Source organism: Neolamprologus multifasciatus, chromosome 20 (genome assembly GCF_963576455.1).
Source record: "Neolamprologus multifasciatus chromosome 20, fNeoMul1.2, whole genome shotgun sequence".
Lineage (NCBI taxonomy): Eukaryota > Metazoa > Chordata > Actinopteri > Cichliformes > Cichlidae > Neolamprologus > Neolamprologus multifasciatus.
In genome coordinates this window covers 4,715,051-4,736,738 of record NC_140458.1, presented here as the reverse complement: position 1 = coordinate 4,736,738, position 21,688 = coordinate 4,715,051, and the positions used below count along the sequence as shown (strand labels likewise).

The 21,688-nt window shown below is 38.6% G+C and overlaps 1 protein-coding gene across 17 annotated transcripts in view; it reads right to left on the bottom strand.

The window, feature by feature from the left end:
* LOC146494162 (uncharacterized) overlaps positions 1–21,688 on the bottom strand; it is a 68,935-nt gene that overhangs the window by 4,062 nt on the left and 43,185 nt on the right. For 9 of the 17 annotated variants that reach the window (XM_085145944.1, XM_085145943.1, XM_085145945.1 and 6 more), the window contains 18 exons: positions 19,588–19,632; positions 19,361–19,499; positions 19,145–19,248; positions 16,607–16,651; positions 16,380–16,518; positions 16,165–16,268; positions 14,456–14,500; positions 14,229–14,367; positions 14,014–14,117; positions 7,046–7,090; positions 6,819–6,957; positions 6,602–6,705; positions 4,012–4,056; positions 3,785–3,923; positions 3,568–3,671; positions 1,338–1,382; positions 1,111–1,249; positions 896–999 (listed from right to left, as the gene is read on the bottom strand). In XM_085145944.1, the coding sequence (XP_085002070.1) occupies positions 896–999; positions 1,111–1,249; positions 1,338–1,382; positions 3,568–3,671; positions 3,785–3,923; positions 4,012–4,056; positions 6,602–6,705; positions 6,819–6,957; positions 7,046–7,090; positions 14,014–14,117; positions 14,229–14,367; positions 14,456–14,500; positions 16,165–16,268; positions 16,380–16,518; positions 16,607–16,651; positions 19,145–19,248; positions 19,361–19,499; positions 19,588–19,632 (1,728 nt within the window). The remainder of the gene's footprint in view (positions 1–895; positions 1,000–1,110; positions 1,250–1,337; positions 1,383–3,567; positions 3,672–3,784; positions 3,924–4,011; positions 4,057–6,601; positions 6,706–6,818; positions 6,958–7,045; positions 7,091–14,013; positions 14,118–14,228; positions 14,368–14,455; positions 14,501–16,164; positions 16,269–16,379; positions 16,519–16,606; positions 16,652–19,144; positions 19,249–19,360; positions 19,500–19,587; positions 19,633–21,688) is intronic. The other 8 variants (XM_085145946.1, XM_085145956.1, XM_085145948.1 and 5 more) reach the window with 8 other exon arrangements.

Genomic DNA, 21,688 nt, shown 5'->3' with positions numbered 1-21,688 from the left:
CTTCCTCGGAGATAAAATGCTGGTTTGGTAGCGAGGCTACAAATACACACAGCCGCTCTATCACGTGGGGCACACTGCTCCGACGTGCTACGGTTATGGGCCGAGTTACGCCGTGTTGCAAGTTTTGTGAGGTGCTTTTTGATATTTAATGGATCGGATTACCTTTTTTATTTCTCTCTGATATCCGATCCAGTAATTTACGTCAGTATCGGATGCCGATACATAATATCGGATACCGATACGTAATATCGGAATACTGATACATAACATCGGATCGGTCCATCTCTATTTTAAAGTAAACTTTTCTTTAATATCTTGAAGTTCAAGTTTTGCTGCCTTCCTCTCTGCTTTTTTTCCACACTCTTATAACCTCCCCTTACTCTGTTCTCCATTAATTTCTCAATTCAAGTCCATTTTCAGTATTTATTTTCATGTTTCAATGTCTCCTTGATTTAGTACTGGTTGCTCATTGCCTTTTTTAGTTATGTCTTTATTTGGGTTTTGATATGCTACTGTTTGGTTGTCCTCAGCTGTGTTAATTACATGCACCCATGTCTTGTTGCTCAGGGGTGTCTAATTCCCACTTAACCCTCTGTTTGCATATTAAAGCAACTAATTAAAAAACCTTGTGTCGGTTTAGCTCAGTGGGTGAGCAGGCAACCGTATGCCGTATGGCTGGAGAGCAGTAGGCCCAGGTTTGCATCTCTTCTCCTCTTTCTCATTCTGCTTTCACGTCTATCAACACCGTCTCTATCCACTAAAGGCATTTCCACATTTTTTTGTTTCTTGTTTGTTCATCTTTAAACTTTTAAAGTTTAGATGGGTGATGTTCAAAACCTGCAGGACACCGGCCCTTGAGGTTTGGAGCTGGACACCCCTTGTTTAAGGTACTTACACTGACAAGTATAATCCACCTCCAGGTACTTGTAGGTGCCAAAACAGGGGTCTCCAAATACAGAGTTGCTCGCTGAGATAGTACAGCTGTTTTTCCCATTACAACTTTGAATGCAGATAGAAAGTGAGTCAGCAAAGGGTTTTATACACTGCACATTGTGTAGCCTGGTAAAAGAAAAAAAAAAGTAAAACTAAACAAAGACAGTCAATCTGTACCTTTCAGCTACAACCTTGGTGCTCGACTGACTTGAGCACTGGACAACCTGGAGCTGAGAGGCCGGACGTCCAGCAGAGCATGTGGTTTTGTCACGGCGTCCATAATTAGCTCCGCGGATAACTAAAACCTGTCCTTTTTCTGAAGAAGAGATCACAGCATTAAACAATAACCATGTTTACATTTCAATAAATGAAATTCAACAAAGTTACAAAAAAGAAAACCTCACCACACTGAAGGTTTGCCTGAGATCCTTCACATGTTGCACTCGCGGCTGAGAGAAAAACACAAAACACATTAGAAAGTGTAATAATTCATGTGCAGACTGATTATTAGCTCATGATTTAATTCGCAACTTGAACTCTTTTGCAACCTTTTCCTTCTGTTTCATCTTTTCTGCATCCTGCAATCTGTCTTTGAATAATATATATAAAACGTAGTATGATTTTATTATTTTTGTTTTCCTCTGTCCATTTTAATTTTTGCTGTCATTTTATGTTTTGCATCTCACATGTTCCCCTGTTTCCTTTTGTTTCATTTTTTACCTTTTTAAAATTAATTTCAGTTTTATTTAAATATTGCCAAATCAGCAGTCACGTCAAGGCATTTTATACCCTTAAAGACCCTACAAAAATAAAGAGAAAACTAGTTTATTTTGGAGAACCTCCTTAAAAACAAAGGTGTATTTAAGCCAACACAATAAACAGATGTTTGGGATTAAGTCCTAGCTGCGAATGCTCCACATTATATTGATGTTTGTTCGTTTTTTAAAGAAAACGAGAATAAAAAGAGGATGTTCTGTAAAATGTCATGATTCAGTGGCTAAATGTCCATTATTAAGCCTCAGTCACAGAGGTTTGACTCGCGACAAAAAAGGCGATCAGCTGATCATTAATCAGTTTCACGATTGAAGTAGCAACAGGAGAGGGAGGGAGAGAGAGAGGCACTCGCTCCATATATCGGTTGTTAAGCTTAACGCGGGAATGCTTTACAAACATCCAGAGATGAACTTACACACTTGCTTTACTTCTCTCTGGGATCACTTCCTCGGAGATAAAATGCTGGTTTGGTAGCGAGGCTACAAATACACACAGCCGCTCTATCACGTGAGGCACACTGCTCCGACGTGCTACGGTTATGGGCCGAGTTACGCCGTGTCGCAAGTTTTGTGAGGTGCTTTTTGATATTTAATGGATCGGATTACCTTTTTTATTTCTCTCCAATATCCGATCCAGTAATTTACGTCAGTATCGGACCGATACGTAATATCGGATACCGATACGTAATATCGGATACCGATACAGAATATCGGATACCGATACGTAATATCGGATCGGTCCATCTCTATTTTAAAGTAAACTTTTCTTTAATATCTTGAAGTTCAAGTTTTGCTGCCTTCCTCTCTGCTTTTTTTCCACACTCTTATAACCTTCCCTCACTCTGTTCTCCATTAATTTCTCCATTCAAGTCCAATTTCAGTATTTATTTTCATGTTTCAATGTCTCCTTGATTTAGTACTGGTTGCTCATTGCCTTTTTTAGTTATGTCTTTATTTGGGTTTTGATATGCTACTGTTTGGTTGTCCTCAGCTGTGTTAATTACATGCACCCATGTCTTGTTGCTCAGGGGTGTCTAATTCCCACTTAACCCTCTGTTTTCATATTAAAACAACTAATTAAAAAACTTTGTGCCGGATTAGCTCAGTGGGTGAGCAGCCAACCGTATGCCGTATGGCTGGAGAGCAGTAGGCCCAGGTTTGCATCTCTTTTCCTCTTTCTCATCCTGCTTTCACGTCTATCAACACCGTCTCTATCCACTAAAAGTAAACCCCCCCCTGACTTTTTTGTGAATCTTCAAATCAGCTATTGAAGTTCATCTTTTTTAAAATTATTTCATGTCTAGTAATTGGTATTTGAGTCTTTGAATCCATGTTTAAAATCTATTTTTCTGTCCAATGCCATATTTTTATTGCCATTTTTTTTTCATTTCCACATTTTTTGTTTCTTGTTTGTTCATCTTTAAACTTTTAAAGTTCAGATAAAGTTTAGTTTGATTTTGCAGCAAAACCTTGGTATACAAAGGGTAACTAAGCCCAAAGTTCAACTTCAGCTTCTCAACACAATAAACTGATATTTTGAACAAGAAGTATTAGCTGCGAATTCTCCAAAATCTCTTTGTAAAAAAGTAAAATAGTATAAGAAAGAATCTGTCCTATTGGTTATCGTGATCTGAATGTCCATTATAAAGCCTCAGACACAGAGGTTTGACCCCACTCATTGAAATCAACGAGGATGGTCCCTGAGACTGATTTGGACACTAGCAGAATTTTTTTGGAGTTGTATGTGCATTACTGTTTAAGGCACTTACACAGGGTGTGTTGACCCTGGGTGATGTCCAAAACCTGCAGGACACCGGCCCTTGAGGTTTGGAGCTGGACACCCCCGGTTTAAGGTACTTACACTGACAAGTATAATCCACCTCCAGGTACTTGTAGGTGCCACCACAGGGGTCTCCAAATACAGAGTTGCTTGCTGAGACAGTACAGCTGTTTTTCCCATTACAACTTTGAATGCAGATAGAAAGTGAGTCAGCAAAGAGTTTTACACACTGCACATTGTGTAGCCTGGTAAAAGAAAAAAACAAAAGTAAAACTAAACAAAGACAGCCAATCTGTACCTTTCAGCTACAACCTTGGTGCTCGTCTGACTTGAGCACTGGACAACTTGGAGCTGAGAGGCCGGACGTCCAGCAGAGCATGTGGTTTTGTCACGGCGTCCATAATCAGCTCCGTGGATAACTAAAACCTGTTTTTTTTCTGAGGAAGAGATCATAGCATTAAACAATAACCATGTTTACATTTCAATAAATGAAATTCAACAAAGTTACAAAAAAGAAAACCTCACCACACTGAAGGTTTGCCTGAGATCCTTCACATGTTGCACTCGCGGCTGAGAGAAAAACACAAAACACATTAGAAAGTGTAATAATTCATGTGCAGACTGATTATTAGTTCATGATTTAATTCGCAAATTAAACTCTTTTGCAACCTTTTCCTTCTATTTCATCTTTTCTGCATCCTGCAATCTGTCTTTGAATAATATATATAAAACGTAGTATGATTTTATTATTTTTGTTTTCCTCTGTCCATTTTAATTTTTGCTGTCATTTTATGTTTTGCATCTCACATGTTCCCCTGTTTCCTTTTTGTTTCATTTTTTACCTTTTTAATATTAATTTCAGTTTTATTTAAATATTGCCAAATCAGCAGTCACTTCAAGGCATTTTATACACTTAAAGGCCCTACAAAAATAAAGAGAAAACTAGTTTATTTTGGAGAACCTCCTTAAAAACAAAGGTGTATTTAAGACAACACAATAAACAGATGTTTGGGATTAAGTCCTAGCTGCGAATGCTCCACATTATATTGATGTTTGTTCGTTTTTTAAAGAAAACGAGAATAAAAAGAAGATGTTCTGTAAAATGTCATGATTCAGTGGCTAAACGTCCATTATTAAGCCTCAGTCACAGCAGTTTAACTCGCGACAGAAAAGGCGATCAGCTGATCATTAATCAGTTTCACGATTGAAGTAGCAACAGGAGAGGGAGGGAGAGAGAGAGGCACTCGCTCCATATATCGGTTGTTATGCTTAACGCGGGAATGCTTTACAAACATTCAGAGATGAACTTACACACTTGCTTTACTTCTCTCTGGGATCACTTCCTCGGAGATAAAATGCTGGTTTGGTGGCGAGGCTACAAATACACACAGCCGCTCTATCACGTGAGCACACTGCTCCGACGTGCTACGGTTATGGGCCGAGTTACGGCGTGTCGCAAGTTTTGTGAGGTGCTTTTTTGATATTTAATGGATCGGATTACCTTTTTTATTTCTCTCCAATATCCGATCCAGTAATTTACGTCAGTATCCGACTGATACGATACGTAATATCGGATACCAATACGTAATATCGGATAACGATACCGATACTTAATATCGGATACCGATACGTAATATCGGATAACGATACCGATACTTAATATCGGATACCAATGCGTAATATCGGATACCGATACATAATATCGGATACCGATACTTAATATCGGATACCGATACGTAATATCAGATACCGATACGTAATATCGGATACCGATACATAATATCGGATACCGATACGTAATATCGGATACCGATACTTAATATCGGATACCGATACGTAATATCAGATACCGATACGTAATATCGGATACCGATACATAATATCGGATACCGATACGTAATATCGGATACCGATACATAATACCGGATACCGATATGTAATATCCGATACCGATACATAATATCGGATACCGATATGTAATATCGGATCGGTCCATCTCTACTTTAAAGTAAACTTTTCTTTAATATCTTGAAGTTCAAGTTTTTCTGCCTTCCTCTCTGCTTTTTTTCCACACTCTTATAACCTCCCCTTACTCTGTTCTCCATTAATTTCTCAATTCAAGTCCATTTTCAGTATTTATTTTCATGTTTCAATGTCTCCTTGATTTAGTACTGGTTGCTCATTGCCTTTTTTAGTTATGTCTTTATTTGGGTTTTGATATGCTACTGTTTGGTTGTCCTCAGCTGTGTTAATTACATGCACCCATGTCTTGTTGCTCAGGGGTGTCTAATTCCCACTTAACCCTCTGTTTGCATATTAAAACAACTAATTAAAAAACATTGTGCCGGTTTAGCTCAGTGGGTGAGCAGGCAACCGTATGCCGTATGGCTGGAGAGCAGTAGGCCCAGGTTTGCATCTCTTTTCCTCTTTCTCATCCTGCTTTCACGTCTATCAACACCGTCTCTATCCACTAAAAGTAAACCCCCCCCCCGACTTTTTTGTGAATCTTCAAATCAGCTATTGAAGTTCATCTTTTTAAAAATTATTTCATGTCTAGTAATTGGTATTTGAGTCTTTGAATCCATGTTTAAAATCTATTTTTCTGTCCAATGCCATATTTTTATTGCCATTTTTTTTGCATTTCCACATTTTTTGTTTCTTGTTTGTTCATCTTTAAACTTTTAAAGTTCAGATAAAGTTTAGTTTGATTTTGCAGCAAAACCTTGGTATACAAAGGGTAACTAAGCCCAAAGTTCAACTTCAGCTTCTCAACACAATAAACTGATATTTTGAACAAGAAGTATTAGCTGCGAATTCTCCAAAATCTCTTTGTAAAAAAGTAAAATAGTATAAGAAAGAATCTGTCCTATTGGTTATCGTGATCTGAATGTCCATTATAAAGCCTCAGACACAGAGGTTTGACCCCACTCAGTGAAATCAACGAGGATGGTCCCTGAGACTGCTTTGGACGCTAGCAGAATGTTTTTTGGAGTTGTATGTGCATTACTGTTTAAGGCACTTACACTGGGTGTGTTGACCCTGGGTGATGTCCAAAACCTGCAGGACACCGGCCCTTGAGGTTTGGAGCTGGACACCCCTGGTTTAAGGTACTTACACTGACAAGTATAATCCACCTCCAGGTACTTGTAGGTGCCAACACAGGGGTCTCCAAATACAGAGTTGCTTGCTGAGATAGTACAGCTGTTTTTCCCATTACAACTTTGAATGCAGATAGAAAGTGAGTCAGCAAAGAGTTTTACACACTGCACATTGTGTAGCCTGGTAAAAGAAAAAAAAAAAAGTAAAACTAAACAAAGACAGTGTATCTGTACCTTTCAGCTACAACCTTGGTGCTTGTCTGACTTGAGCACTGGACAACTTGGAGCTGAGAGGCCGGACGTCCAGCAGAGCATGTGGTTTTGTCACGGCGTCCATAATTAGCTCCGTGGATAACTAAAACCTGTCCTTTTTCTGAAGAAGAGATCATAGCATTAAACAATAACCATGTTTACATTTCAATAAATGAAATTCAACAAAGTTACAAAAAAGAAAACCTCACCACACTGAAGGTTTGCCTGAGATCCTTCACATGTTGCACTCGCGGCTGAGAGAAAAACACAAAACACATTAGAAAGTGTAATAATTCATGTGCAGACTGATTATTAGTTCATGATTTAAATCGCAACTTGAACTCTTTTGCAACCTTTTCCTTCTGTTTCATCTTTTCTGCATCCTGCAATCTGTCTTTGAATAATATATATAAAACGTAGTATGATTTTATTATTTTTGTTTTCCTCTGTCCATTTTAATTTTTGCTGTCATTTTATGGTTTGCATCTCACATGTTCCCCTGTTTCCTTTTTGTTCATTTTTTACCTTTTTAATATTAATTTCAGTTTTATTTAAATATTGCCAAATCAGCAGTCACTTCAAGGAATTTTATACCCTTAAAGACCCTACAAAAATAAAGAGAAAACTAGTTTATTTTGGAGAACCTCCTTAAAAACAAAGGTGTATTTAAGCCAACACAATAAACAGATGTTTGGGATTAAGTCCTAGCTGCGAATGCTCCACATTATATTGATGTTTGTTCGTTTTTTAAAGAAAACGAGAATAAAAAGAGGATGTTCTGTAAAATGTCATGATTCAGTGGCTAAATGTCCATTATTAAGCCTCAGTCACAGAGGTTTGACTCGCGACAAAAAAGGCGATCAGCTGATCATTAATCAGTTTCATGATTGAAGTAGCAACAGGAGAGAGAGAGAGAGAGAGAGGCACTCGCTCCATATATCGGTTGTTAAGCTTAACGCGGGAATGCTTTACAAACATTCAGAGATGAACTTACACACTTGCTTTACTTCTCTCTGGGATCACTTCCTCGGAGATAAAAATGCTGGTTTGGTAGCGAGGCTACAAATACACACAGCCGCTCTATCACGTGAGGCACACTGCTCCGACGTGCTACAGTTATGGGCCGAGTTACGCCGTGTCGCAAGTTTTGTGAGGTGCTTTTTGATATTTAATGGATCGGATTACCTTTTTTATTTCTCTCCAATATCCGATCCAGTAATTTACGTCAGTATCCGACTGATACGATACGTAATATCGGATACCGATATCGATACGTAATATCGGAAACCGATACGATACGTAATATCGGATACCGATACGATACATAATATCGGATACCGATACCGATATGTAATATCCGATACCTATACGTAATATCTCAGTATCGGACCGATACTGATACGTAATATCGGATACCGATACGTGATATCGGATACCGATACCGATACGTGATATAGGATACCGATACGATACATAATATCGGCTACCGATACGATACGTAATATCGGATACCGATACGTGATATCGGATACCGATACGTGATATAGGATACCGATACCGATACGTGATATCGGATACCGACCAGGAGTGAAATGTTTAGCCGCATGTTCTCCTTAAATTGCTGGCTGTCTTAGTGGTGTCCCAGAAATGATGTGGGCTTCATAGATAATTGGCAAACCTTCTGGAGGAAACCTGGTCTTGTTAGGAGAGATGGCATCCATCCCACTTTGGATGGAGCAGCTCTCATTTCTAGAAATATCGACAAATTTATTAAACACCTCAAAACATGACTATCCAGAGTTGGGACCAGGAAGCAGAGTTGCAGTCTTACACGCCTCTCTGCAGCTTCTCTCCTCCTGCTACCCCCCCAAAAACCCATCTCCATAGAGACTGTGTCTGCTTCCAAAAAGACAAAAAACAAACTAAAAACCAGCAACAAACAACTTAAACAATCACAAAGAAAGAACAATACAGTATCCACATCTGAACCAAAGAGTAAAACAGTGAAATGTGGATTATTAAATATTAGGTCTCTCTCCTCCAAGTCTCTGTTAGTACATGACTTAATAATTGATCAACAAATTGATTTACTCTGCCTTACAGAAACCTGGTTGCAGCAGGATGATTATGTTAGTTTAAATGAATCAACACCCCCGAGTCATTCTAACTACCAGAAATCTCGAAGCACAGGTCGAGGGGGCGGTGTGGCAGCAATTTTTCACACCAGTCTATTAATTAATGAAAGACCAAGACAGACTTTTAATTCATTTGAAAGCCTGATGCTTAACATTGTCCACCCCAGCTGTGAAACTCAGAAACCAGTCTTACTTGTTATCATCTATCGTCCACCTGGGCCTTACACAGAGTTTCTGTCTGATTTCTCAGACTTTATATCTAATTTAGTTCTGAGCTCAGATAAAATAATTATTGTGGGTGATTTTAACATCCATGTAGATGCTAAAAATGACAGCCTCAACATGGCATTTAATCTGTTGTTAGACTCAATTGGTTTCTCTCAAAATGTAAAAGAACCCACCCACCACTTTAATCACACTCTAGATCTTGTTTTAACATATGGCATAGAAACTGAACATTTAACAGTGTTTCCTGAAAACCCTCTCCTGTCTGATCATTTCTTGATAACATTTACATTTACAATAATTGATTACGCAGCAGTGGAGAGTGGACTTTATCAACGAGGTGATTCCTAAAGACCTATTAGCTGAAATATGCCACGTGTCTTAAAAACACACACACACTTCAAAAATCACATGTTTCAAAAAAAAAAAAAAAAAAGGCAGGGTGGAAGGGTGGCTGTCGAGAAGCCATTTCTAAGGAATGGAAACTACTTGAAAAGGCTTGAAAAGACAGTTTACACAAAAACCAACAAAAAAATGTATGTATGGAGGAGGTCAGGAGAGAGGTACAACAGTGAGTGCTTACAGCCATCTGCCATCAGCCATCAGATAAAATAATTATTGTGGGTGATTTTAACATCCATGTTGATGCTAAAAATGACAGCCTCAACATGGCATTTAATCTGTTGTTAGACTCAATTGGTTTCTCTCAAAATGTAAAAGAACCCACCCACCACTTTAATCACACTCTAGATCTTGTTTTAACATATGGCATAGAAACTGAACATTTAACAGTGTTTCCTGAAAACCCTCTCCTGTCTGATCATTTCCTGATAACATTTACATTTACAATAATTGATTACGCAGCAGTGGAGAGTGGACTTTATCAAAGTAGATGTCTTTCTGAAAGCGCTGTAACTAAGTTTAAGAATATAATCCAGCCACTGTTATCATCGTCAATGCCCTGTACCAACACAGAGCAGAGCAGCTATCTGAACGCTACCCCAACAGAGGTCGATTATCTTGTTAATAATTTCACCTCCTCACTACGTACGACTCTGGATACTGTAGCTCCAGTGAAAACTAAGGTCTCTAATCAGAAGTACCTGACCCCGTGGTATAATTCTCAAACACGTACCCTAAAGCAGATGACTCGTAATCTGGAGAGGAAATGGCGTGTCACAAATTTAGAGGATCATCATTTAGCCTGGAGAAATAGTTTGTTGCTTTATAAGAAAGCCCTCCGCAAAGCCAGAACAGCTTACTACTCATCACTGATTGAAGAAAATAAGAACAACCCCAGGTTTCTCTTCAGCACTGTAGCCAGACTGACAAAAAGTCAGAGCTCTTTTGAGCCAACCATCCCTTTAACGTTAACTAGTGATGACCTCATGGACTTCTTCACAAATAAAATTTTTATCATTAGAGAAAAAATTACCAATAATCATCCCACAGATGTAATATTATCTACAGCTACTCTTAGTTCCATTGATGTTAAGTTAGACTCTTTTTCTCCAATTGATCTTTCTGAGTTAACTTCAATAATTACTTCCTCCAAACCATCAACGTGTCTTTTAGACCCCATTCCTACAAAACTGCTCAAAGAAGTCCTGCCATTGATTAATTCTTCGATCTTATATATGATCAACCTATCTCTAATAATCGGCTATGTACCACAGGCCTTCAAGGTGGCTGCAGTTAAACCTTTACTCAAAAAGCCATCTCTAGACCCAACAGTCTTAGCTAATTATAGGCCAATCTCCAACCTTCCTTTCATATCAAAAATCCTTGAAAGAGTAGTTGTCAAACAGCTAACAGATCATCTGCAGAGGAATGGTTTATTTGAAGAGTTTCAGTCAGGTTTCAGAGTTCATCACAGCACAGAAACAGCTTTATTGAAGGTTACAAATGATCTTCTTATGGCCTCTGACAGTGGACTCATCTCTGTGCTTGTCCTTCTTGACCTTAGTGCAGCATTCGATACTGTTGACCATAATATTCTATTAGAGCGATTAGAACATCCTGTAGGTATTACAGGTATTGCACTGCAGTGGTTTGTATCATATCTATCTAATAGACTCCAATTTGTGCATGTAAATGGAGAGTCCTCTTCACACACTGAGGTTAATTATGGAGTTCCACAGGGTTCGGTGCTAGGACCAATTCTGTTTACATTATACATGCTTCCCCTAGGCAGCATCATTAGAAGACATAGCATACATTTTCACTGCTATGCAGATGACACCCAGCTCTATCTGTCCATGAAGCCAGATAACACACACCAATTAGTTAAACTGCAGGAATGTCTTAAAGACATAAAGACTTGGATGGCCACTAACTTTCTGGTTCTTAACTCAGATAAAACTGAGGTCATTGTACTCGGCGCTGAAAAGCTTAGAAATATGGTATCTAACCAGATTCTTACTCTGGATGGCATTACCTTGGCCTCCAGTAACACTGTGAGGAACCTTGGAGTCATTTTTGACCAGGATATGTCCTTCAACGCACATATTAAACAAATATGTAAGACTGCGTTCTTCCATTTGCGCAACATCTCTAAAATTAGAAATATCCTGTCTCAGAGTGACGCTGAAAAACTAGTTCATGCATTTATTACTTCCAGGCTAGACTACTGCAATTCATTATTATCAGGATGTCCAAAAAACTCACTGAAAAGCCTTCAGCTAATCCAAAATGCTGCAGCAAGAGTACTGACAGGGACTAGAAAGAGAGAGCATATTTCTCCTGTTTTGGCTTCCCTTCATTGGCTTCCTGTTAAATCCAGAATTGAATTCAAAATCCTGCTCCTCACATACAAGGTCTTAAATAATCAGGCCCCATCTTATCTTAATGACCTTGTAGTACCATATCACCCTATTAGAGCACTTCGCTCTCGCTCTGCAGGCCTACTTGTTGTTCCTAGAGTATTTAAAAGTAGAATGGGAGGGAGAGCCTTCAGTTTTCAGGCCCCTCTTCTGTGGAACCAGCTTCCAGTTTGGATTCAGGAGACAGACACTATCTCTACTTTTAAGATTAGGCTTAAAACCTTCCTTTTTGCTAAAGCATATAGTTAGGGCTGGACCAGGTGACCCTGAATCCTCCCTTAGTTATGCTGCAATAGATGTAGGCTGCCGGGGGATTCCCATGATGCATTGAGTTTTTCCTTTCCAGTCACCTTTCTCACTCACTATGTATTAACAGACCTCTCTGTATTGAATCATATCTGTTATTAATCTCTGTCTCTCTTCCACAGCATGTCTTTATCCTGTCTTCCTTCTCTCACCCCAACCGGTCGCAGCAGATGGCCGCCCCTCCCTGAGCCTGGTTCTGCCGGAGGTTTCTTCCTGTTAAAAGGGAGTTTTTCCTTCCCACTGTCGCCAAAGTGCTTGCTCATAGGGGGTCATATGATTGTTGGGCTTTTCTCTGTATCTATGAAGCGCCTTGAGGCGACATTTGTTGTGATTTGGCGCTATATAAATAAAATTGAATTGAATTGAAATTGAATTGAATTGATACCGATATGTAATATCGGATACCGATACGTGATATAAGATACCGATACGTTACGTAATATCGGATACCGATACCAATACGTGATATTGGATACCGATACCGATACGTGATATCGGATACCGATACGATACGTAATATCAAATACCGATACGTAATATCGGATACCGGTATGTAATATCGGATCAGTCCATCTCTATTTTAAAGTAAACTTTTCTTTAATATCTTGAAGTTCAAGTTTTGCTGCCTTCCTCTCTGCTTTTTTCCCACACTCTTATAACCTCCCCTCACTCTGTTCTTCATTAATTTCTCCATTCAAGTCCATTTTCAGTATTTATTTTCATGTTTCAATGTCTCCTTGATTTAGTACTGGTTGCTCATTGCCTTTTTTTAGTTATGTCTTTATTTGGGTTTTGATATGCTACTGTTTGGTTGTCCTCAGCTGTGTTAATTACATGCACCCATGTCTTGTTGCTCAGGGGTGTCTAATTCCCACTTAACCCTCTGTTTGCATATTAAAGCAACTAATTAAAAAACCTTGTGCCGGTTTAGCTCAGTGGGTGAGCAGGCAACCGTATGCCGTATGTCTGGAGAGCAGTAGGCCCAGGTTTGCATCTCTTCTCCTCTTTCTCATCCTGCTTTCACGTCTATCAACACCGTCTCTATCCACTAAAGGCAAAAAAACGCGACTTTTTTGTGAATCTTCAAATCAGCTATTGAAGTTCATCTTTTTTAATATTATTTCATGTCTTGTAATTGGTATTTGATTCTTTGAATACATGTTTAAAATCCATTTTTCTGCCCAATGCCATATTTTTATTGCCATTTTTTTTTATTTCCACATTTTTTGTTTCTTATTTGTTCATCTTTAAACTTTTAAAGTTCAAATAAAGTTTAGTTTGATTTTGCAGCAAAACCTTGGTATACAAAGGGTAACTAAGCCTGAAGTTCAACTTCAGCTTGTCAACACAATACAATGACATTTTGAACTAGAAGTATTAGCTGCGAATTCTCCAAAATCTCTTTGTAAAAAAGTAAAATAGTATAAGAAAGAATCTGTCCTATTGGTTATCGTGATCTGAATGTCCATTATAAAGCCTCAGACACAGAGGTTTGACCCCACTCAGTGAAATCAACGAGGATGGTCCCTGAGATTGCTTTGGACGCTAGCAGAATGTTTTTTGGAGTTGTATGTGCATTACTGTTTAAGGCACTTACACTGGGTGTGTTGACCCTGGGTGATGTCCAAAACCTGCAGGACACCGGCCCTTGAGGTTTGGAGCTGGACACCCCTGGTTTAAGGTACTTACACTGACAAGTATAATCCACCTCCAGGTACTTGTAGGTGCCACCACAGGGGTCTCCAAATACAGAGTTGCTTGCTGAGATAGTACAGCTGTTTTTCCCATTACAACTTTGAATGCAGATAGAAAGTGAGTCAGCAAAGGGTTTTACACACTGCACATTGTGTAGCCTGGTAAAAGAAAAAAAAAAGTAAAACTAAACAAAGACAGTCAATCTGTACCTTTCAGCTACAACCTTGGTGCTCGTCTGACTTGAGCACTGGACAACCTGGAGCTGAGAGGCCGGACGTCCAGCAGAGCATGTGGTTTTGTCACGGCGTCCATAATCAGCTCCGTGGATAACTAAAACCTGTCCTTTTTCTGAGGAAGAGATCACAGCATTAAACAATAACCATGTTTACATTTCAATAAATGAAATTCAACAAAGTTACAAAAAAGAAAACCTCACCACACTGAAGGTTTGCCTGTGATCCTTCACATGTTGCACTCGCGGCTGAGAGAAAAACACAAAACACATTAGAAAGTGTAATAATTCATGTGCAGACTGATTATTAGTTCATGATTTAATTCGCAACTTGAACTCTTTTGCAACCTTTTCCTTCTGTTTCATCTTTTCTGCATCCTGCAATCTGTCTTTGAATAATATATATAAAACGTAGTATGATTTTATTATTTTTGTTTTCCTCTGTCCATTTTAATTTTTGCTGTCATTTTATGTTTTGCATCTCACATGTTCCCCTGTTTCCTTTTTGTTCATTTTTTACCTTTTTAAAATTAATTTCAGTTTTATTTAAATATTGCCAAATCAGCAGTCACGTCAAGGCATTTTATACCCTTAAAGACCCTACAAAAATAAAGAGAAAACTAGTTTATTTTAGAGAACCTCCTTAAAAACAAAGGTGTATTTAAGCCAACACAATAAACAGATGTTTTGGATTAAGTCCTAGCTGCGAATTCTCCACATTATATGGATGTTTGTTCGTTTTTTAAAGAAAACGAGAATAAAAAGGATGTTCTGTAAAATGTCATGATTCAGCGGTTAAATGTCCATTATTAAGCCTCAGTCACAGAGGTTTGACTCGCGACAGAAAAGGCGATCAGCTGATCATTAATCAGTTTCACGATTGAAGTAGCAACAGGAGAGGGAGGGAGAGAGAGAGGCAGTCGCTCCATATATCGGTTGTTAAGCTTAACGCGGGAATGCTTTACAAACATTCAGAGATGAACTTACACACTTGCTTTACTTCTCTATGGGATCACTTCCTCGGAGATAAAATGCTGGTTTGGTAGCGAGGCTACAAATACACACAGCCGCTCTATCACGTGAGCACACTGCTCCGACGTGCTACGGTTATGGGCCGAGTTACGCCGTGTAGCAAGTTTATGAGGTGCTTTTTTGATATTTAATGGATCGGATTACCTTTTTTATTTCTCTCCAATATCCGATTCAGTAATTTACGTCAGTATCGGACCGATACCGATACGTAATATCGGATACCGATACGTAATATCGGAATACTGATACATAACATCGGATTGGTCCATCTCTACTTTAAAGTAAACTTTTCTTTAATATCTTGAAGTTCAAGTTTTGCTTCCTTCCTCTCTGCTTTTTTTCCACACTCTTATAACCTCCCCTTACTCTGTTCTCTATTAATTTCTCCATTCAAGTCCATTTTCAGTATTTATTTTCATGTTTCAATGTCTCCTTGATTTAGTACTGGTTGCTCATTGCCTTTTTTAGTTATGTCTTTATTTGGGTTTTGATATGCTACTGTTTGGTTGTCCTCAGCTGTGTTAATTACATGCACCCATGTCTTGTTGCTCAGTGGTGTCTAATTCCCACTTAACCCTCTGTTTGCATATTAAAACAACTAATTAAAAAACCTTGTGTCGGTTTAGCTCAGTGGGTGAGCAGGCAACCGTATGCCGTATGGCTGGAGAGCAGTAGGCCCAGGTTTGCATCTCTTCTCCTCTTTCTCATTCTGCTTTCACGTCTATCACCACCGTCTCTATCCACTAAAGGCATTTCCACATTTTTTTGTTTCTTGTTTGTTCATCTTTAAACTTTAAAAGTTTAGATGAGTGATGTCCAAAACCTGCAGGACACCGGCCCTTGAGGTTTGGAGCTGGACACCCCTGGTTTAAGGTACTTACACTGACAAGTATAATCCACCTCCAGGTACTTGTAGGTGCCACCACAGGGGTCTCCAAATACAGAGTTGCTCGCTGAGATAGTACAGCTGTTTTTCCCATTACAACTTTGAATGCAGATAGAAAGTGAGTCAGCAAAGGGTTTTACACACTGCACATTGTGTAGCCTGGTAAAAGAAAAACAAAAGTAAAACTAAACAAAGACAGTCAATCTGTACCTTTCAGCTACAACCTTGGTGCTCGTCTGACTTGAGCACTGGACAACCTGGAGCTGAGAGGCCGGACGTCCAGCAGAGCATGTGGTTTTGTCACGGCGTCCATAATCAGCTCCGTGGATAACTAAAACCTGTTTTTTTTCTGAGGAAGAGATCACAGCATTAAACAATAACCATGTTTACATTTCAATAAATGAAATTCTACAAAGTTACAAAAAAGAAAACCTCACCACACTGAAGGTTTGCCTGAGATCCTTCACATGTTGCACTCGCGGCTGAGAGAAAAACACAAAACACATTAGAATGTGTAATAATTCATGTGCAGACTGATTATTAGCTCATGTTTTAATTCGCAACTTGAACTCTTTTGCAACCTTTTCCTTCTGTTTCATCTTTTCTGCATCCTGCAATCTGTCTTTGAATAATATATATAAAACGTAGTATGATTTTATTATTTTTGTTTTCCTCTGTCCATTTTAATTTTTGCTGTCATTTTATGTTTTGCATCTCACATGTTCCCCTGTTTCCTTTTTGTTCATTTTTTACCTTTTTAATATTAATTTCAGTTTTATTTAAATATTGCCAAATCAGCAGTCACTTCAAGGAATTTTATACCCTTAAAGACCCTACAAAAATAAAGAGAAAACTAGTTTATTTTGGAGAACCTCCTTAAAAACAAAGGTGTATTTAAGCCAACACAATAAACAGATGTTTGGGATTAAGTCCTAGCTGCGAATGCTCCACATTATATTGATGTTTGTCCGTTTTTTAAAGAAAACGAGAATTAAAAGGATGTTCTGTAAAATGTCATGATTCAGTGGCTAAATGTCCATTATTAAACCTCAGTCACAGAGGTTTAACTCGCGACAAAAAAGGCAATCAGCTGATCATTAATCAGTTTCACGATTGAAGTAGCAACAGGAGAGGGAGGGAGAGAGTGAGGCACTCGCTCCATATATCGGTTGTTAAGCTTAACGCGGGAATGCTTTACAAACATTCAGAGATGAACTTACACACTTGCTTTACTTCTCTCTGGGATCACTTCCTCGGAGATAAAATGCTGGTTTGGTAGCGAGGCTACAAATACACACAGCCGCTCTATCACGTGGGGCACACTGCTCCGACGTGCTACGGTTATGGGCCGAGTTACGCCGTGTCGCAAGTTTTGTGAGGTGCTTTTTTGATATTTAATGGATCGGATTACCTTTTTTATTTCTCTCCAATATCCGATTCAGTAATTTACGTCAGTATCCGACTGATACGATACGTAATATCGGATACCGATACGTAATATCGGATACCGATACATAATATCGGATACCGATACTTAATATCGGATACCGATACGTAATATCAGATACCGATACGTAATATCGGTATCCGATATTACGTATTGGATACCGATACATAATATCGGATACCGATACGTAATATCGGATAACGATACCGATACTTAATATCGGATACCGATACGTAATATCAGATACCGATACGTAATATCGGATACCGATACATAATATCGGATACCGATACGTAATATCGGATACCGATACATAATATCGGATACCGATATGTAATATCCGATACCGATACATAATATCGGATACCGATACGTAATATCGGATACCGATATGTAATATCGGATCGGTCCATCTCTACTTTAAAGTAAACTTTTCTTTAATATCTTGAAGTTCAAGTTTTGCTTCCTTCCTCTCTGCTTTTTTTCCACACTCTTATAACCTCCCCTTACTCTGTTCTCCATTAATTTCTCAATTCAAGTCCATTTTCAGTATTTATTTTCATGTTTCAATGTCTCCTTGATTTAGTACTGGTTGCTCATTGCCTTTTTTAGTTATGTCTTTATTTGGGTTTTGATATGCTACTGTTTGGTTGTCCTCAGCTGTGTTAATTACATGCACCCATGTCTTGTTGCTCAGGGGTGTCTAATTCCCACTTAACCCTCTGTTTGCATATTAAAACAACTAATTAAAAAACCTTGTGCCGGTTTAGCTCAGTGGGTGAGCAGGCAACCATATGCCGTATGGCTGGAGAGCAGTAGGCCCAGGTTTGCATCTCTTTTCCTCTTTCTCATCCTGCTTTCACGTCTATCAACACCGTCTCTATCCACTAAAAGTAAACCCCCCCCGACTTTTTTGTGAATCTTCAAATCAGCTATTGAAGTTCATCTTTTTTTAAATTATTTCATGTCTTGTAATTGGTATTTGATTCTTTGAATCCATGTTTAAAATCAATTTTTCTGCCCAATGCCATATTTTTATTGCCATTTTTTTTATTTCCACATTTTTTGTTTCTTATTTGTTCATCTTTAAACTTTTAAAGTTCAAATAAAGTTTAGTTTGATTTTGCAGCAAAACCTTGGTATACAAAAGGTAACTAAGCCTGAAGTTCAACTTCAGCTTGTCAACACAATACAATGACATTTTGAACTAGAAGTATTAGCTGCGAATTCTCCAAAATCTCTTTGTAAAAAAGTAAAATAGTATAAGAAAGAATCTGTCCTATTGGTTATCGTGATCTGAATGTCCATTATAAAGCCTCAGACACAGAGGTTTGACCCCACTCAGTGAAATCAACAAGGATGGTCCCTGAGACTGATTTGGACGCTAGCAGAATGTTTTTTGGAGTTGTATGTGCATTACTGTTTAAGGCACTTACACTGGGTGTGTTGACCCTGGGTGATGTCCAAAACCTGCAGGACACCGGCCCTTGAGGTTTGGAGCTGGACACCCCTGGTTTAAGGTACTTACACTGACAAGTATAATCCACCTCCAGGTACTTGTAGGTGCCAACACAGGGGTCTCCAAATACAGAGTTGCTTGCTGAGACAGTACAGCTGTTTTTCCCATTACAACTTTGAATGCAGATAGAAAGTGAGTCAGCAAAGGGTTTTACACACTGCACATTGTGTAGCCTGGTAAAAGAAAAAAAAAAAGTAAAACTAAACAAAGACAGTGAATCTGTACCTTTCAGCTACAACCTTGGTGCTCGTCTGACTTGAGCACTGGACAACTTGGAGCTGAGAGGCCGGACGTCCAGCAGAGCATGTGGTTTTGTCACGGCGTCCATAATCAGCTCCGTGGATAACTAAAACCTGTCCTTTTTCTGAGGAAGAGATCACAGCATTAAACAATAACCATGTTTACATTTCAATAAATGAAATTCAACAAAGTTACAAAAAAGAAAACCTCACCACACTGAAGGTTTGCCTGAGATCCTTCACATGTTGCACTCGCAGCTGAGAGAAAAACACAAAACACATTAGAAAGTGTAATAATTCATGTGCAGACTGATTATTAGCTCATGATTTAATTCGCAACTTGAACTCTTTTGCAACCTTTTCCTTCTGTTTCATCTTTTCTGCATCCTGCAATCTGTCTTTGAATAATATATATAAAACGTAGTATGATTTTATTATTTTTGTTTTCCTCTGTCCATTTTAATTTTTGCTGTCATTTTATGTTTTGCATCTCACATGTTCCCCTGTTTCCTTTTGTTTCATTTTTTACCTTTTAAAAATTAATTTCAGTTTTATTTAAATATTGCCAAATCAGCAGTCACTTCAAGGCATTTTATACCCTTAAAGACCCTACAAAAATAAAGAGAAAACTAGTTTATTTTGGAGAACCTCCTTAAAAACAAAGGTGTATTTAAGCCAACACAATAAACAGATGTTTGGGATTAAGTCCTAGCTGCGAATGCTCCACATTATATTGATGTTTGTTCGTTTTTTAAAGAAAACGAGAATAAAAAGAAGATGTTCTGTAAAATGTCATGATTCAGTGGCTAAACGTCCATTATTAAGCCTCAGTCACAGCAGTTTAACTCGCGACAGAAAAGGCGATCAGCTGATCATTAATCAGTTTCACGATTGAAGTAGCAACAGGAGAGGGAGGGAGAGAGAGAGGCACTCGCTCCATATATCGGTTGTTATGCTTAACGCGGGAATGCTTTACAAACATTCAGAGATGAACTTACACACTTGCTTTACTTCTCTCTGGGATCACTTCCTCGGAGATAAAATGCTGGTTTGGTAGCGAGGCTACAAATACACACAGCCGCTCTATCACGTGAGCACACTGCTCCGACGTGCTACGGTTATGGGCCGAGTTACGCCGTGTTGCAAGTTTTGTGAGGTGCTTTTTTGATATTTAATGGATCGGATTACCTTTTTTATTTCTCTCCAATATCCGATCCAGTAATTTACGTCAGTATCCGACTGATACGATACGTAATATCGGATACCAGTACGTAATATCGGATAACGATACCGATACTTAATATCGGATACCGATACGTAATATCAGATACCGATACCTAATATCGGATACCGATACATAATATCGGATACCGATACGTAATATCGGATACCGATACGTAATATCGGATACCGATACATAATATCCGATACCGATATGTAATATCCGATACCGATACATAATATCGGATACCGATACGTAATATCGGATACCGATACGTAATATCGGATACCGATACATAATATCCGATACCGATATGTAATATCCGATACCGATACATAATATCGGATACCGATACGTAATATCGGATACCGATACGTAATATCGGATACCGATACCGATACGTGATATCAGATACCGATACGTGATATCGGATACCGATACCGATACCGATACGTGATATAGGATACCGATACCGATATGTAATATCGGATAACGATACGTAATATCGGAAACCGATACCGATACGTAATATCGGATACGATACATAATATCTGATACCGATACCGATACCGATACGTAATATCGGATACCGATATGTAATATCGGATCGGTCCATCTCTATTTTAAAGTAAACTTTTCTTTAATATCTTGAAGTTCAAGTTTTGCTGCCTTCCTCTCTGCTTTTTTTTCCACACTCTTATAACCTTCCCTCACTCTGTTCTTCATTAATTTCTCCATTCAAGTCCATTTTCAGTATTTATTTTCATGTTTCAATGTCTCCTTGATTTAGTACTGGTTGCTCATTGCCTTTTTTAGTTATGTCTTTATTTGGGTTTTGATATGCTACTGTTTGGTTGTCCTCAGCTGTGTTAATTACATGCACCCATGTCTTGTTGCTCAGGGGTGTCTAATTCCCACTTAACCCTCTGTTTGCATATTAAAGCAACGAATTAAAAAACCTTGTGCCGGTTTAGCTCAGTGGGTGAGCAGGCAACCGTATGCCGTATGGCTGGAGAGCAGTAGGCCCAGGTTTGCATCTCTTCTCCTCTTTCTCATCCTGCTTTCATGTCTATCAACACCGTCTCTATCCAC